This window comes from Mobula hypostoma, chromosome 19 (assembly GCF_963921235.1).
Source record: "Mobula hypostoma chromosome 19, sMobHyp1.1, whole genome shotgun sequence".
Taxonomy (NCBI): domain Eukaryota; kingdom Metazoa; phylum Chordata; class Chondrichthyes; order Myliobatiformes; family Myliobatidae; genus Mobula; species Mobula hypostoma.
In genome coordinates this window covers 30521172-30538071 of record NC_086115.1, presented here as the reverse complement: position 1 = coordinate 30538071, position 16900 = coordinate 30521172, and the positions used below count along the sequence as shown (strand labels likewise).

The 16900-nt window shown below is 41.6% G+C and overlaps 1 protein-coding gene across 1 annotated transcript in view; it reads right to left on the bottom strand.

Moving 5' to 3' along the window:
- The window catches only part of pcdh15b (protocadherin-related 15b), a 785155-nt gene that overhangs the window by 171456 nt on the left and 596799 nt on the right, over nucleotides 1-16900 (bottom strand). Inside the window, exons 21-22 of the mRNA XM_063072091.1 lie at nucleotides 14324-14464; nucleotides 13303-13415 (exon numbers count right to left, since the gene is read on the bottom strand). Of these exons, the coding sequence (XP_062928161.1) occupies nucleotides 13303-13415; nucleotides 14324-14464 (254 nt within the window). The remainder of the gene's footprint in view (nucleotides 1-13302; nucleotides 13416-14323; nucleotides 14465-16900) is intronic.

The following is a 16900-nucleotide window of genomic DNA, read 5'->3' as shown; positions in this document are numbered from 1 at the left end:
ATTGCAGTAATATGGTGGCACCATTTTTCTCTTCACATGACTGTGCTGGAAACACTCTGGAAATTAATTTACTTTATCGTCATTCAATATGTCCCTTATAACCATCTTTAAGAGATTTCAATACTGCAGGTAACTCTGAAGTGTTACAACTGTCATTATATGCAGTAAGAACCTGCAAATAGCAATGATATGAATGATTTGTTAATCTCTTTTGGTGATTTGCCAGGAAGAATATATGATGCAGGACCATGCTCTTTTGTGAAATCGACTACTGCATCCCTTAACATCAACTTGAATTCTTGGAGAAAATAAGGGAAAATCATCTGAAGAGTGCTATCTTCAATATTGTGCATCTCCCTCATCAGCATACAGGAGTGTCGGCCCTGATTACAAGCATCGCTCCTGGACAGTCTTGATCATAATTCTTTCCGAAAGCTATTCAAAGGCTTTCTTTTCTGAACAAGTAATGAGTTATGTACAATTTAAAATATATTCTTAAAATTCAGAATCAGAATTATCACTGACATATGTTGTGAAATTTGTTGTTTTGCAGCAGCAGTACAGAGCAAGACGAAGATAAGTATAAGTTATAAACAAAATACACAGGACAGATGAGGAATAACAATGTAGTGTTCATGGGTTCATGGACCATTCAGAAATCTGTGGTAGCGAGGAAAAACAAGTTCCTGAAAATTTTTGTGCAGGTCTTCAGGGTCCTGTACCTTTTACTCAACGGTGGTATAGAGAAGAGGGCATATTCCTGATGCTCTCTTCTTGAGGCATTGCCTCTAGAATATGTTCTCAATGGTGGGGATGGTTGTGTCTATGACAGAGGTGGCTGAATCTGCAGCCTTCTTTGACCTTTCAGATTGGAGTCTCCATACCAAATGATGAAACCAGCAGTCAGAATGCTCTCCAGTATACATCTTTAGAAATTTGCAAGTCGATAATAACGTACCAAATTGCTTTAAATTCCTAATGGAGTTACTGACAAGCCTTCTTCATCATACATCAATGTGTTGGACTCCAGGTAGGTCCTCTGTGATGTTGACACCCAGAAACTTGAAGCTGCTCACTTTTTTCACTAGTGACTTCTCACTGAGGATTAGTGTATATCCTCCCAACTTCTCCTTCCTTAAGTCCACAATCAATTCCTTGGTCTTGCTGACGATGAGTGGGAGGTTGTTGTTGCAACACCACTTAACCAACGGATCGATATCATTCCTGTGTGCTTCCTTGTCACCATCTGAAATTCTGCCAATGACAATGACGGATTTATAGGCAGTGTTCAAGTTGTGCCTAGTTACACAGTCATGAGTGTAGAGAGAGTGAAACAATGGGCTAAGCACTCATCCTTGAGGTGTGCTGTGTTGATTATCAGTGAGATGTTGTGGTAAACCGTCACTTACTTCATGTGAACCTCAGTCTGCCTACGTGGTTTTACCTGATGGGCAGAAGGACACGGTCTCCATCCGCGACCTGGTGCCCGCAGGAGCACCAGGCCCCTACCCTGAACACTCCGTGGTGACTATTGACCCCGTACCCACCGATGTATGTACCCACGAGACACCGCGCACTCCAAACCCTACACAGACACCACACGATTCTCCCATACCGGGTGCAACACACAGGCACGAGGGATTAACAACGCCTAACATGCTGGCACCTCAAGTCAGCCCGGAGCCAGCACAAGCGCCATTGTCGACGCAATCACCACTGGTGCTACGTAGATCACCGCGACGGACTCGACCACCTGATAGACTTAACCTGTAAATATACTTGTTGTAAATATTGTCAGTCACTTCACCCCGCGGGACTCTTTTCTAAAAAAAAGGAGGGATGAATGTGGTAAACCATATATATATATGTTGTGACTGAGTCCTGTATAAAGGTGTTTCGCCTTGCTCCTCCCCCTCAGTCCGGGGGCAGACACTCACCGTGGAGGTCGTGTTGTACAGTGAATAAAAGCCTTTCAGTATTTTACCAAACCTCAGTCTTTTGGAGTTATTGAAGGTGCTTTAGATGTTATTTTTGATTCTCATTAACTATGGTTTCCTGATAAGGAAGTCAAGGATTAAGTTACAGAGGCCTAGGTTTTGAAGCTTGTTGATTATATTAAGGGGATGATGGTATTGAGCATTGAGCTGTAATCAATAAACAGCAACCTAACGTATGATTTGCTGTTATCCAGATGCTCCAAAGCCAATTGGACAGGAGTGTGATTGTGTCTGTTGTAGACCTGTTGTAACCATAAGCATGTTGCAGCAGACTCATACTTGCTCAGGCAGGAGTTTCTAGCCATGACCAACCTCTCAAAGCACTTCATCACAGTAGATGTGAGTGCTTCTGGGCGATAGTCATTGAGGCAGCTCTTCCCTCTCTTACTGGGGACCAATATGATTGCTGCCCTTTTGAAGCAGGTGGGAGCTTCCAATTACAGCAGTGAGAAGCCAGAGATGTCCTTGAACAGTCCAGCCAGCTGGTCAGCACAGAATTTCAATACCATGCAACGTACACTGTTGGGGTCTGACACCTTGAGAGGGTTTATCTTCTTGAAGGATGTTCTGACATCTGACACAGAGACAGAGATCACAGGGTCACCAGACGCTGTGGGGATTTGCAGAGGTGTAATAGAATTCTCCCTTTCATAATGTGTATAAAGTATATAGTTATATACCACAGGAGATTTTAAAAATGAGGATTTTGGCTATGCTTTACAAATTACATAAAGTAGATTTTAGAATTTTGACTTTTAAAATTGCACTGAGATTCAATCCAATTAATATCATTCATTTATAGGCCACTGTTAATAGCATTATTATAGGCTCCATGTTTCACAGTGATGCAATTTATAGAGTTTTTGAGTTATTGTGAAAGCCTATTTTTAATTAACTCAATTTGCTCATGTAAATTAGGTTTAATTAGTACAATTGATATGCTATCCCTCTCAGCAAAATTATATATTCACCTTATTAACATAAAATTCATTGTTGAAATTAATAATGAAATGTAGTGTTCCTACTGAATGCATTGTCACATATATCTTCTACTTTACACTACCTAATTTTGCTAGTGTAAAATAGAATACATATAACAGACAACAGCAATTTTACAATAAGATATCGTCGTGTTGGATCTTTCTAGGAGTACAGTTCCATGAATCACAAACGTCATTAACTTGGTCAATTTTGAAAAATGTTTTTGGGAAATGTCAGAAAACTTTTTGATCAGCTTCATAGAAGTCCATTAACTGCTCACCCAACACTTGTGTATGCACACTGCAACAAATGGCATGAAATAATAATGAGAGGAAGACTGGCTGAGCTCAAACAGGCCTGCTTTAGTTAGTAAATAGAAAGGTTATGTAAAACTGGGAACCTCTTTTTTCTTATTTTTCTACAGTGTTGCCAGAAAGTTTGTGAATGCTTTAGAATCTTCTCTATTAGTGGATAAGTATGTGATCAGATCTTCATGTAAGCCCTAAAACTAGATAAAGAAAACCCAATTAATTAAATAACACAAAAACATTATACTTGTTCATTTATTGAGAAAAAACATCCAATATTACACGTATTTGTTGGAAAAAGTATGTGAACCTTTGCTTTCAGTAACTGGTGTGACCCCCTTGTACAGCAATAATTTCAACTAAACATTTCCAGTAACTATTGATTAGTCCTGCACATCGGCTTGGAGAAATTTTAGGCCATTCCTCCTTACAAAACTGCTTCAACTCTGGGATGTTGATAGGCTTCCTTGGACGAACTGCTTGCTTCAGGTCCTTTCACAACATTTCTATGAGATTAAGGTCAGGACTGTGACATGACCATTCCAAAACATTTTTGTTTCTTTTTAAACCATTCTGTTGTTGAATTACTCTTGTCTTTTGGATCACATTGTCTTATTTCATTATCCAACTTCTATTATGCTTCAGGAGGAGAACTATTACCCTGATACTCTCCTGTACAATTTCTTGATACAATTGCAAGCGTCCAGGCCCTGAGGCAGCAAAACAGCCCCAAACCATGATGATCCTTCCATCATGCTTCACAGTGGGGATGAGGTTCTGGTGTTGATAAGCAGTGTCTTTTTTCCTTTAAACATAGCAATGCGTATTTCTGCCAGAAAGTTCAACTTCTGTTTCATCTGTCCACAGAACATTGTCCCAGAAGCATTGTTGAACATCCAGGTGGTGTTTTGCCAACTTGAGATGTGCAGCAATGTTTTTTTTTGAGAGTATGGTGTCCTTCTATGAACACCATTCTTGTTCAATTTTTTTTGTGTTATTGATTTATTTGGGTTCTCTTTATCGAGTTTTAGGACTTATGTGATGATCTGATCACATTTTAGGTCATACTTATGCAGAAATTGAGAAAGTTCTACGTGGTTCACAAACTATCTAGTACCACTATATTGGGTTTGGTGTTGCATTATGAGGGAGGTGGGACTTTAGAATCAGAATCAGGTTTATTATCTCTGACATTTGCTGAGAAGTCTGTTGTTTTGTGCAAATGTATGGTGTAATACATAAAATTAACGTGTGTTAAGCTGTCAAAACAAATACAGGTTGACCTTCACTAATCCGACTACCTGTAATCCAGTTCCTTCGATAATCCAGCACTGATTATGCTTAATGTGATAGACATAGACATAGAACATAGAATAGTACAGCACAGTACAGGCCCTTCAGCCCACAATATTGTGCCGACCCTCAAACCCTGCCTCCCATATAAGCCCCCACCTTAGATTCCTCCATATACCTGTCTAGTAGTCTCTTAAACTTCACTAGTGTATCTGCCTCCACCACTGACTCAGGCAGTGCATTCCACGCACCAACCACTCTCTGAGTAAAAAACCTTCCTCTAATATCCCCCTTGAACTTCCCACCCCTTACCTTAAAGCCATGTCCTCTTGTATTGAGCAGTGGTGCCCTGGGGAAGAGGCGCTGGCTATCTACTCTATCTATTCCTCTTATTATCTTGTACACTTTTATCATGTCTCCCCCCATCCTCCTTCTCTCCAAAGAGTAAAGCCCAAGCTCCCTTAATCTCTGATCATAATGCATACTTTCTAAACCAGGTAGCATCCTGGTAAATCTCCTCTGTACCCTTTCCAATGCTTCCACATCCTTCCCCACTTCCTATAGTGAGGTGACCAGAACTGGACACAGTACTCCAAGTGTGGTCTAACCAGAGTTTTATAGAGCTGCATCATCACATCGCGACTCTTAAACTCTATCCCTCGACTTATGAAAGCTAACACCCCATAAGCTTTCTTAACTACCCTATCCACCTGTGAGGCAACTTTCAGGGATCTGTGGACATGTACCCCGAGATCCCTCTGCTCCTCCACACTACCAAGTATCCTGCCATTTACTTTGTACTCTGCCTTGGAGTTTGTCCTTCCAAAGTGTACCACCTCACACTTCTCCGGGTTGAACTCCATCTGCCACTTCTCAGCCCACTTCTGCATCCTATCAATGTCTCTCTGCAATCTTTGACAATCCTCTACACTATCTACAACACCACCAACCTTTGTGTCGTCTGCAAACTTGCCAACCCACCCTTCTACCCCAACATCCAGGTCGTTAATAAAAATCACGAAAAGTAGAGGTCCCAGAACAGATCCTTGTGGGACACCACTAGTTACAATCCTCCAATCTGAATGTACTCCCTCCACCACCACCCTCTGCCTTCTGCAGGCAAGCCAATTCTGAATCCACCTGGCCAAACTTCCCTGGATCCCATGCCTTCTAACTTTCTGAATAAGCCTACCGTGTGGAACCTTGTCAAATGCCTTACTAAAATCCATATAGATCACATCCACTGCACTACCCTCATCTATATGCCTGGTCACCTCCTCAAAGAAATCTATCAGGCTTGTTAGACACGATCTGCCCTTCACAAAGCCATGCTGACTGTCCCTGATCAGACCATGATTCTCTAAATGCCTATATATCCTATCTCTAAGAATCTTTTCCAACAGCTTTCCCACCACAGACGTAAGGCTCACTGGTCTATAATTACCCGGACTATCCCTACTACCTTTTTTGAACAAGGGAACAACATCCGCCTCCTTCCAATCCTCCGGTACCATTCCCGTGGACAACGAGGACATAAAGATCCTAGCCAGAGGCTCAGCAATCTCTTCTCTCGCCTCGTGGAGCAGCCTGGGGAAAATTCCGTCAGGCCCCGGGGACTTATCTGTCCTAATGTATTTTAACAACTCCAACACCTCCTCTCCCTTAATATCAACATGCTCCAGAACAGTATCCTCACTCTTATTGTCCTCACCATCATCAAGTTCCCTCTCATTGGTGAATACCGAAGAGAAGTATTCATTGAGGACCTCGGTCATTTCCACAGCCTCCAGGCACATCTTCCCACCTTTATCTCTAATCGGTCCTACCTTCACTCCTGTCATCCTTTTTTTCTTCACATAATTGAAGAATGCCTTGGGGTTTTCTTTTACCCTACTCGCCAAGGCCTTCTCATGCCCCCTTCTTGCTCTTCTCAGCCCCTTCTTAAGCTCCTTTCTTGCTTCCCTATATTCCTCAATAGACCCAGCTGATCCTTGCTTCCTAAACCTCATGTATGCTGCCTTCTTCCACCTAACTAGATTTTCCACCTCACTTGTCACCCATGGTTCCTTCACCCTACCATTCTTTATCTTCCTCACCGGGACAAATTTATCCCTTACATCCCGCAAGAGGTCTCTAAACATCGACCACATGTCCATAGTACATTTCCCTGCAAAAACATCATCCCAATTCACACCCGCAAGTCCTAGCCTTATAGCCTCATAATTTGCCTTTCCCCAATTAAAAATTTTCCTGTCCTCTTTGATTCTATCCTGTTCCATGATAATTATAAAGGCCAGGGAGCGGTGGTCACTGTCCCCCAGATGCTCACCCACTGAGAGATCTGTGACCTGACCCGGTTCATTACCTAGTACTAGATCTAGTATGGCATTTCCCCTGGTCGGCCTGTCCGCATACTGTGACAGGAATCCATCTTGGACACACTTAACAAATTCTGCCCCGTCTAAACCCTTGGAACTAATCAGGTGCCAATCAATATTAGGGAAGTTAAAGTCACCCATGATAACAACCCTGAAATTCGGCATTTTCACTAATCCGGCACTCCTCAGGTCCTAGTGGTGCCGGCTTAGTGAAGGTTCACCTGTACATGTTTTGTTTAAAATAAATTGAAAGTAAACCAAGGCACAAGTCAAAACATCTTTGTTAACCTGAATAAAAGTGAACCAATCAGGTGATAATTTAATTAAGAACATGATTCTCATATATTAGCTTCAAGAACTAATATATAATGCTCTTACGCTATCATTTGTCTCCTCAGCATATCTTCCAGGTTTGTGGATAGATGTGCCATTATATAAATATCTTCAGAATCCATGCCAACACTGTTCCGTGAGCAGTCCACAGAGATTCTTTTAGAGGACAGGATGACAATAGACAATAGACAATAGGTGCAGGAGTAGACCATTCGGCCCTTTGAGCCAGCACCACCATTCACTGTGATCATGGTGATTCATTGTGATGCAGACATCCCACCCTGTAAAAACTCATTTCAGGGAGGTAGCACCATCAATTTGTGGGAGACTCCCGGAACTTCTGGGAGGGGTGAGATGTCTGCAATAGAGTAGCTCCTTAGCAGTTAGCCAGCTAGTTTAAATAAAGTTAGCTATGCTAATGAACAAATGGCACCTGTTAAACTCACCTCAACATGTCTTTTACAGCCTTATCCCACCATGGACAATAGAAAAGTCACTGTTGCAAACAGTGCAGCAAGCAACACTCATTTTTGACCCCTATTAGGCAGGGGTACACTTTAGTGTGGTCTGGGGTGACGTACGTTTTATATTTTCTTTTTTTGGAACACTCTGCCATGGCGCGTGCTCTCTCTCACTCACGCTCGCTCTTGTGCTCTCTCTCTTGCTCTCTCTCTCACTCTCGCGCTCTCTCGCTCTCAAAAAAATTGATTTCCGGGATATTGTATATAACTTGAGGACATCAGGGAGCCACTATCAATATGCAGGAGACGCCTGGAACTTCCAGGAGAGGTGGGATGTCTGCAGGATGGATAGTGTCACTGTTATCAAGTCCATCGAGTTTGAGAAATCCCAGGCTCACAGATTTTATGTCCAAGATTGGAATATTCACATTCATGAAACAAACGTCTGGAAATTCATTATGGTAATTATTTAACCAAAATTTACAATTACAAGATATCTTAAAATTGCTCAATAACTAAAACGGAAAGTTACAGTCAAACACGGCACAGAGATTAAGCAATGAAATCTGAGTACTAATGCTGCCTTGGTATATGAAATATACTTTACCTCAAATACACCTTTCTGGAGCAAGTAATGAACACAAGAGTTTCTGTAGAAGCTGAAATCTAGAGCAACAGACAGAAAATACTGGAGAAGCTCAGTAGGTCCAGGAGCATCTAAGGAAATAATAGACAGTCAACATTTCAGGCTGAGACCCTTCATCAGGAATCCTGATGAAGGCTCTCGGCTGAAAGATCGACTGTTTATTCATTTCCATAGATGCTGCCTGACCTCCTGTGTTACTCCAGTAATTTGTGTGTGCCTTTTTTTGGAGCAAGCTCCAGTTGGCTGCATAGGAACAATTCATCCAATGGTATGGAACATTCTTAAAGGTACCCAACGATTCATTGCAATTTATGACCTTCGGTGTGGCCCTCTTACCTAAACATAATTAGCCAGTTAAAGCTAGATTGAAATACTTGCTGGAATTCATTCAAACTTGCCTGATCCAGATAAAGATGGTTCTTTTGTGAAGATTTGAATACAGGGATTGAAGATTTCTTATAATAAAAGCAATAAAGCTTGTGATAGGACTCCCTGGATTCCATTATTTGTCCACAGTGTCATTCTAAACATCTGGCTAATGTATCAAGCACCACAGGTAATAATAGCCAAATGATGCAGCACTCTGCTACACAGGCTTTATTATTGCTTCCACGATCTATTCACTATCAGCGATGACCTTTCATTCACATGGAGGACATGGCAGAAGTACAAATTATCTTCCCTGAGGACTCATGTGAAAGGACACAATCAGTAACAGAAATCAGGAGAATGCCAAAAGATACTTGCTTTCCAAGATCCTGCTTTGTAGTTTATAAACTCCATACTTACTGAATATTACACCACAAAACTAAAGTAACTGAAGGAGATTTTTTTCCCAATGCCAATCACCAAACAACCACCTAGCATCGTGCTATCCTCTGGTCTACCTGAGCAATTTAACATACTCATTATATAGGTCAAAATCTATACATATTATTATAATAATGTAGATCATTGAGACAAAGTCAAGCTGAACACTGAAGGTATTTTATATTTGATGAAATCAATTGTTCATAGCACATGCACTTAGTAATACATGACAAATTAAATATCAGTCTGAGACAAAATAAAAAAAAAACATTTTTAGGTTGCAGGCTTGTTCCTGAATTAACACAGCCAGCTCCTTATAAATAATTAGCAGCAGTTAGAAACAGAAACCCAAAATCACTGGTTAGCATCATATCTTTAGAGTTCATAGGAAGAAGAAAATGTGCTCCCCATATTATCCAGCGGTCCAGTGAGGTTTGCCATCAGCTTAGATTATCTGTATTTTTCATCTTTGCAAATGCTTGACTTTGAGATGTCTGAAGCTGAAGACCAGCAAAATATCATATCTTCGTCCATAATACAGACTAAAGAATTAAATACAAGAAGGCATTTAGACTAATTAATTGAATTCCTGTATTTCTTATTTATATCGATATTCTGTTTTTTAAATCTATAATTTCTCTAGATTGGGTTTTTAGCCTTTCAGCTATTTAAATAATTTTATTATCTATAAAAATTGCTATTACTATTAGATATAGAAAAGATCTGGGAAATTTGATTTGGATTCAGAAGAAATAAATGGAAATTTTAACATGGTGAATACATGGGATTGGCTGCAGTCATGGACAGAGTTTAAATCATGCCTTGGGAACGCAGTCTCCATTCTACCAGTATCCACATCATACTGAGACAGGGCAGTGGGTGGGAGATAATTCACAGCAGAGAAAAAAAACACTGACATTTTAATTATGCTAATAAATCTGGAAATCTATGATCTTCTTTCACACTCTTGAAACCTGCCAGCTGAAGCAAGGGAAAGGCTGCTTCAACGTTAAGGTATCTGTCTTAAATGCATTTACTGATGACTAGGAAATACAACAGATTTTCTTTTGGAGCTCTGAAAAATTATTTGTCCCTTCTACATTTCACATAAAGAGCACCTGTGGAATCGGATTCTCCCCTCTGGGACTGGTTTCCAATACCAGCCACCCAGATCAGTCTGTATTATACTTAATGCTATGGAATTCTAACCAAGTCAATTTGATTGACAGGTTGTCACAGCGATCCACAAGACTGACCAAAAACAATTGTGGTTTGCCCTGAAAGACATGTTAATCTAGCCGAATGGATTAAAACTTCATAGCATACAGCGCAACCCAGACTTCTGGGTTTGCCCCTGAGACCCAGCCAATGCTCACCTCTTGTCCTTTCATATAGCACATCTTGTATGTAACCAGTTTGCTAAGTCAACAGTGAGTTTATAGATTTCAGAAACATCACTTCTTAATGAGCCAGCATTGTGCCTATTGTCATTTAGCATGAGACATCTGTAATGTTTGTAACTTGGGAGATGAGGATGGTTGGTTTGATTGGCAAACCTGGGTCAGAGATACACTGCAGACAATATACAGATGAACACCATCAGAAGACAGTCAACTGGGCTGGAAAGGAGGTCTGGTTTGGCTAGAAGAAATGTGATCATCTCAAGTCTAGAACTGTTTAGAAGCAAAGGCAGCTGCTTTCAAATACTAAACACAAAATACTCCGCAGATGCTGGGGTCAAAGCAACACTCACAATATGCTGGAGGAACTCAGCAGGTCCGGCAGCATCCGTGGAAACGATCAGTCAACGTTTTGGGCCGGAACCCTTTGTCAGGACTGAAGAGGGAAGGGGCAGAGGCCCTATAAAGAAGGTGGGGGGAGGGTGGGAAGGAGAAGGCTGGTACGTTCCAGGTGAAAAACCAGTAAGGGGAAAGATAAAGGGGTGGGGGAGGGGAAGCAGGGAGGTGATAGGCAGGAAAGGTGAAGAAGGAATAGGGGAAAACACAATGGGTAGTAGAAGGAGGCGGAACCATGAGGGAGGTGATAGATAGCTGGGGAGGAGGCAGAGTGAAATAAGGATAGGGGAAGGGAGGGGGAGGGAATTACCGGAAGTTAGAGAATTCTATGTTCATACCAAGGGGCTAGAGACTACCTAGACGGTATATGAGGATTGCTAATGTTGTTCTACTGTTTAAGGCTCTAAAAATAAACCAGGAAATTATTGGGCGGTGAGCTTGACGCCAGTAGTGGGAAAGTCATTGGAAGGAATTCTAAGGGACAGGATATATGAGCATCTGGATAGACAGGATCTGATTAGGGATAGTCAGCATGGCTTTGTGTGTGTTAGGTCGTGTATAACCAATCTTATAAAGCTTTTCGAGGAAGTTTCCCGGAAAGTTGATGTTGTCTTCAAGAACTTGAACAAGGCATTTGACAAAGTCAAATATGGGAAGTTGGTCAAGAAGGTTCAGTCACTTGGCATTCAAGATGAAGTAATTAAATTGCATTAGATGTTGGCTTTGTGGAAGAAGCCATAGAATGGTAGTAGGTGATTGCCTCTCTGACTGGAGGCCTGTGACGAGTGGAGTGCCACAGGGACCAGTGCTGGGTCCATTGTTGTTTGTCATCTATATCAACGAGCTGGATGATAATGAGGTTAACACTTTCATCAAATTTATGGATGGCACCAAGATGGGGCGGGGGGGGTGGGGGCTGGTAGTGGGAGATGTAATGGACAGTGAGGAAGACTATCAAAGCTTGCGGCTGGATCTGGACCAGCTAGGAAAATGGGCTGAAAAATGGCACATGAAACTTATTGGAGCCAAGTGTGAGGTATTGACTTTGGAAGGACCATCTAGGGTAGGTCTTTCACAGTGATTTGTAGGGCACTGAGGAGTGTGGTAGAATAAAGGGATCTGGGAATATAGCTACATAATTTATTGAAAGTGGTGTCACTGATAGATAGGTTCATAAAGAAAGCTTTTGGAACATTAGTCCTCATAATTGAAAGTCTTGAATACATGAGATGGGACGTTATGTTGAAGTTCTGTAAGATGTTCATGTGGGCTAATTTGGAGTATTGCGTGCAGAGGTGCTCGACAAATCAGTCCCCCAATCTGTGTCGGGTTTCACCGATGTAGAGGAAGCCACACCGGGATGCCGGTGCGGCTTCCTCTACATCGGTGAAACCCGACACAGATTGGGCGACTGCTTCATCGAGCACCTCCGCTCCGTCCGCCACAACAGACAGGATTTCCCGGTTGCCACCCACTTCAACTCTGCTTCACATTCCCATTCGGATATGTCCATACATGGCCTCCTCTACTGCCATGATGAGGCTAAACTCAGGTTGGAGGAGCAACACCTCATATACTGTCCAGGTAGTCTCCAGCCCCTTGGTATGAACATAGAATTCTCCAACTTCCGGTAATTCCCTCCCCCTCCCTTCCCCTATCCCTGTTTCACTCATCCCCCTCCCCCAGCTGCCTATCACCTCCCTCATGGTTCTGCCTCCTTCTACTACCCTTTGTGTTTTCCCCTATTCCTTCTTCACCCTTCCTGCCTATCACCTCCCTGCCTCCCTTCCCCCACCCCTTTATCTTTCCCCTTACTGGTTTTTCACCTGGAACGTACCAGCCTTCTCCTTCCCACCCTCCCCCCACCTTCTTTATAGGGCCTCTGCCCCTTCCCTCTACAGTCCTGACAAAGGGTTCCGGCCCGAAACGTTGACTGATCGTTTCCACAGATGTTGCCCGACCTGCTGAGTTCCTCCAGCGTGTTGTGAGTGTTGCTTTCAAATACTGCATTACTTTGTTGATGACTAGGAAATACAAGAGATTTTCTTTTGGCATTCTGAAGAATTATTGTCCCTTCTACATTTCACATAAAGAGCACCTGTGGAATCAGATTATCCTTGAGAAGGATTTTGAAGTTAATTGAATCAACATTAGATTACGGGTCATGTTTGCTTCCCCTCTATAAAATCATACATCATTATGATAATGAAATGGTAACCAAAGAATATCCTTCTCAATGCTGCGACACATAAAAACCAGAACAATATCTCCTCCTCCCACCTGTATGTGTAAACAGTACCTGTAATCTTCTTGTGTAAAGCGTGGAATTACAGATGGTTGCAGTACAGTAACTTCAACTATGGTGGTATTAAATTTCATTGGTTCTCCATCATCATAAGCAATTACTGCCAGCTGAATGCAACAGAACAAATAAACCATTTTAAATTGTAGTTACTTTATAAAAACAACAACGAATATCAAAAGTAAACTACACTTGCTGGAAATAAAACCAGAAGAAGCTGGGAGCACTCAAGAAGTCAGGCAGCATTTGCGAAAGAGAAACAAAGGCAATGTTTCAGATCAAAGACCTTTTATCAGAAACACGAGAGTTTCTGCAGATGCTGGACATCCTGAGTAACACACGCAAAATGCTGGAGGAACTCAGCAGGTTCGGCAGCATCTACAGAGAAGAATAAAGAATCAACATTGCAGAACTAGAAAGGAAGGGAGAAGAAGCCAGAATAGGAAGGTGGGAGGAGAGGAAGGAGTACAAATGGGCAGGTGACTGGTGAAGCCAGGTGAGGGGGAAGGTAGGGTGGGTGTGGTAGACACTTTTCTCCACAGGTGTTGGCTGATGCAATGTTTTCAGCTTTTTCTGGTTTTACTTATTAAAAACAACAACCAGCTATAGTATTAAAATTCGGTTGCCAAGAAAGTAAATTATAACACTGTTTCTATCAGCTACATGCAATCACAAATAATGCTTCCCTCGGAGTGAATTATGTTAACAACTGTTTCCAGGTCATTTTGCTTAATTCCTGAAATTCAACCAGGCACTTATCTTCACTGTGTGCACCACCCTTCAGCAGTGACATGCTGGTTACCCCATGATGCTGAGCCCATTCATTGCGCCTTTTGGAGTACCACTAAAAAAAACATTATTTTGGGAAAAAGCATCAATTGGCTTTGCGTGTTGCCTGTTAAGTTCCAAACGAAGTTTGTAGAGTGAGTGTTGGGGCCATGATCAGAACAATCTTCAATATCCACTGCCACTCCCACCAGCCTGCTGTAAAATTTCAAGGCAAAATTGTATATGTTACCTTGAAAACTGTATTAGGTTCCTCATTGAGATTTACTCGAGTAAGCACCCGCCCTGTGTCTTCCTCCACTTCAAATATGCTTGCACTGTATGGAAACTCAGTCAGATCGACCTTGTACTGGACACTGCTTGCTGGGCTCCCCTGTATAAAGAAGCAACAGAGAAGTAAAGAGAATGTAAATCCAAATTTAGATATAAGTACACACCTTCTTCATTTAATTTACAAACAGACACAAAACTAGCAGGGAAAGAAACAGACAAGATTAAACTTCCTTCTGATCTGCCTTTTATGTGGCATTTTAGTGACCTTGAACTGACTGGATTCTTTACTTTCTATGCTGCTAAATGGTTGATGAAGTTTGTGGGATGTCCTCAGAGGATAGTAAGTTCTTTCAGTCTTCCTGGTTCCCAGTATTGAAAATATAAGTACTGTATTCATACAAGACTTAGCAAACATCTACACAATATCAATAACAGGTTATGTTCCAAAATAATGACCATTACTTATCTAGCACAAATTGATTAGACTATGACCAACAAATAAAGACATTTAGACAAGATAAAGTAAACATTTGATGTCCTTAGCTGAACCTGATCCTGATGTTAATCAGTTTGGAAATTAGCGAAACAGTATTACAAGTTATTTCATGCCCATGACGACATCTATCGCCATGACAAAATGCCAAAGCCCTTAAAAGACTGTTGTAAAGTACCTACTTTGATGACAAACTGGACATAAGATCATTGGCACACAGACACAAGGCAAACAAGTCGTGTTCAATTTAACAAATTGTCCCTGTTAGGTAGCAAAGCAAGATTTGCATTAATTTCTGGTAATTACTAGGGCAAATGTGAAAGCACGACAGAGGTTTACAAGGAGGGTGCCAAGGAAGACGTTTAATCACGAGGAAAGATTGGATAACCTGGGCTTCTTTGGTACTGGGAAGGCCGAGGGGAGTTGAAGTAAAATTTAAACACAATAAAGGACTAATCAGAGTTAACAGCAAGGAGATAGGTTAAAAACTCAGACATAAAAATTTAAATAGTTTGGACGATGAGATTTTCTTTACACCAGTGAGTGGTATGGTTCTAATATAGAGTGCTTGAGGTTACGGTGAAGCCTAAAGCCATATCATTTTTAAAATAAAAACAGAAAATGCTTGAAATACTCCAGCCGGAGTATCTTAGATCTGAATCACTGACTTCGTTTTTCCCTCCACAGGTGCTGCCTGACTTGTTGAATGTTTTAACAGGAAATTACGTCAAGAGGAGAGTCCTCTCCTGTAAATTTTTCAGGTATTTCCTTTTCCAAGGGCAAACAGGACAACCCATCAGCATTTCAATATTAAGTTGTCCTCTTGAATTCAATCTTGTAATTGTGTCCTCCAAGAAATTGAGCCCATCTCTGCATTTGTGCAGCTGCTGTTCGTGGAACACCCATCTGTGGACTGAAAATGGACACTAGTGGTTGATGATTTGTAATGATGGTGAACTCTCTCCTATATAAGTATTGTTCAAATATTTTAAATTCCAAACCAGACTCAATGCTTCTCTGTCAATCTGTGCAGAATTTTTCTCTGCGGTGTTAAAGGAACATGATGCAAAGGCTATGGGCGTCTTCTTTTATCACTCATATGTAACATGATTGTACTTATACCATAAGGTGAAGAGTCACAGACAAGCTTCACTGGATGATGTAGATCATAATGTGTGAGTACAGTGTCTGACATCACCATTCCCTTTCCCTTTTCGAAAGCCACTTCGCAGTGCTTTGGCCATTGCCATTACTTCCCGATCTGTAGTAATGAGTCCAAGGGATAAAGCAAAGTAGCCAGGTTTAGCAGGAACCTGTTCTAGTAATTGACAAATCCTGAAAAGGACTGCAACTGTGACAGATCCCTTTGCCTTGGGACATCCACCACTGCTTGCATTTCCTCAGCACACTTGTTTAATCCTAGTGTGTCAATGGTGTGACCACTGTAAGTGATTGGTTTAAAGGAATTCAGTTTTGTTGCATTGTGCTCTGAGCCCACAACCTTCTAATCTTTATTTTGGAGACATTCCTTGTCATCCTTACTGATAATAATGATGTCATCCAGGTAACACTTGAGTGCATTGCAGCACCTGATCCATACTTTTCTGCCAGAGTGCGGGTGCAGATGCTACTCCAAGAATAAGCCTATTATAGCGATAAAGCCCTTTATGAGTGTTTATGGTGAGAAACACTTAGGACTCTTCTTCCATCTCTGTCTGTAGCTTGGCCTCAGCTTAGTCCACTTTGCTGAAGTGCTTCCCTCTAGAAAGGTCTGCAAAGATATCCTCTATCCTGGGCAGTTGGGATTGATCTACTTTCAATACTGGGTTGATGGTGACCTTAAAATCACCAGAGATCCTGAGAGACCTATTCTTCTTGGCTACTGGGACCATGGGTGTTGCCCATGGGCTCCACTTAACATTGAGAAGAATTCCTTCAGCCTCCATGTGAATTCCTTCAGCTCACTGGTTACTTTATCACAGATGGTATAAGGAACTGGGTGGGGTCTGCAAAACAGCAGTGTGGCATTTTCATTTACCACTA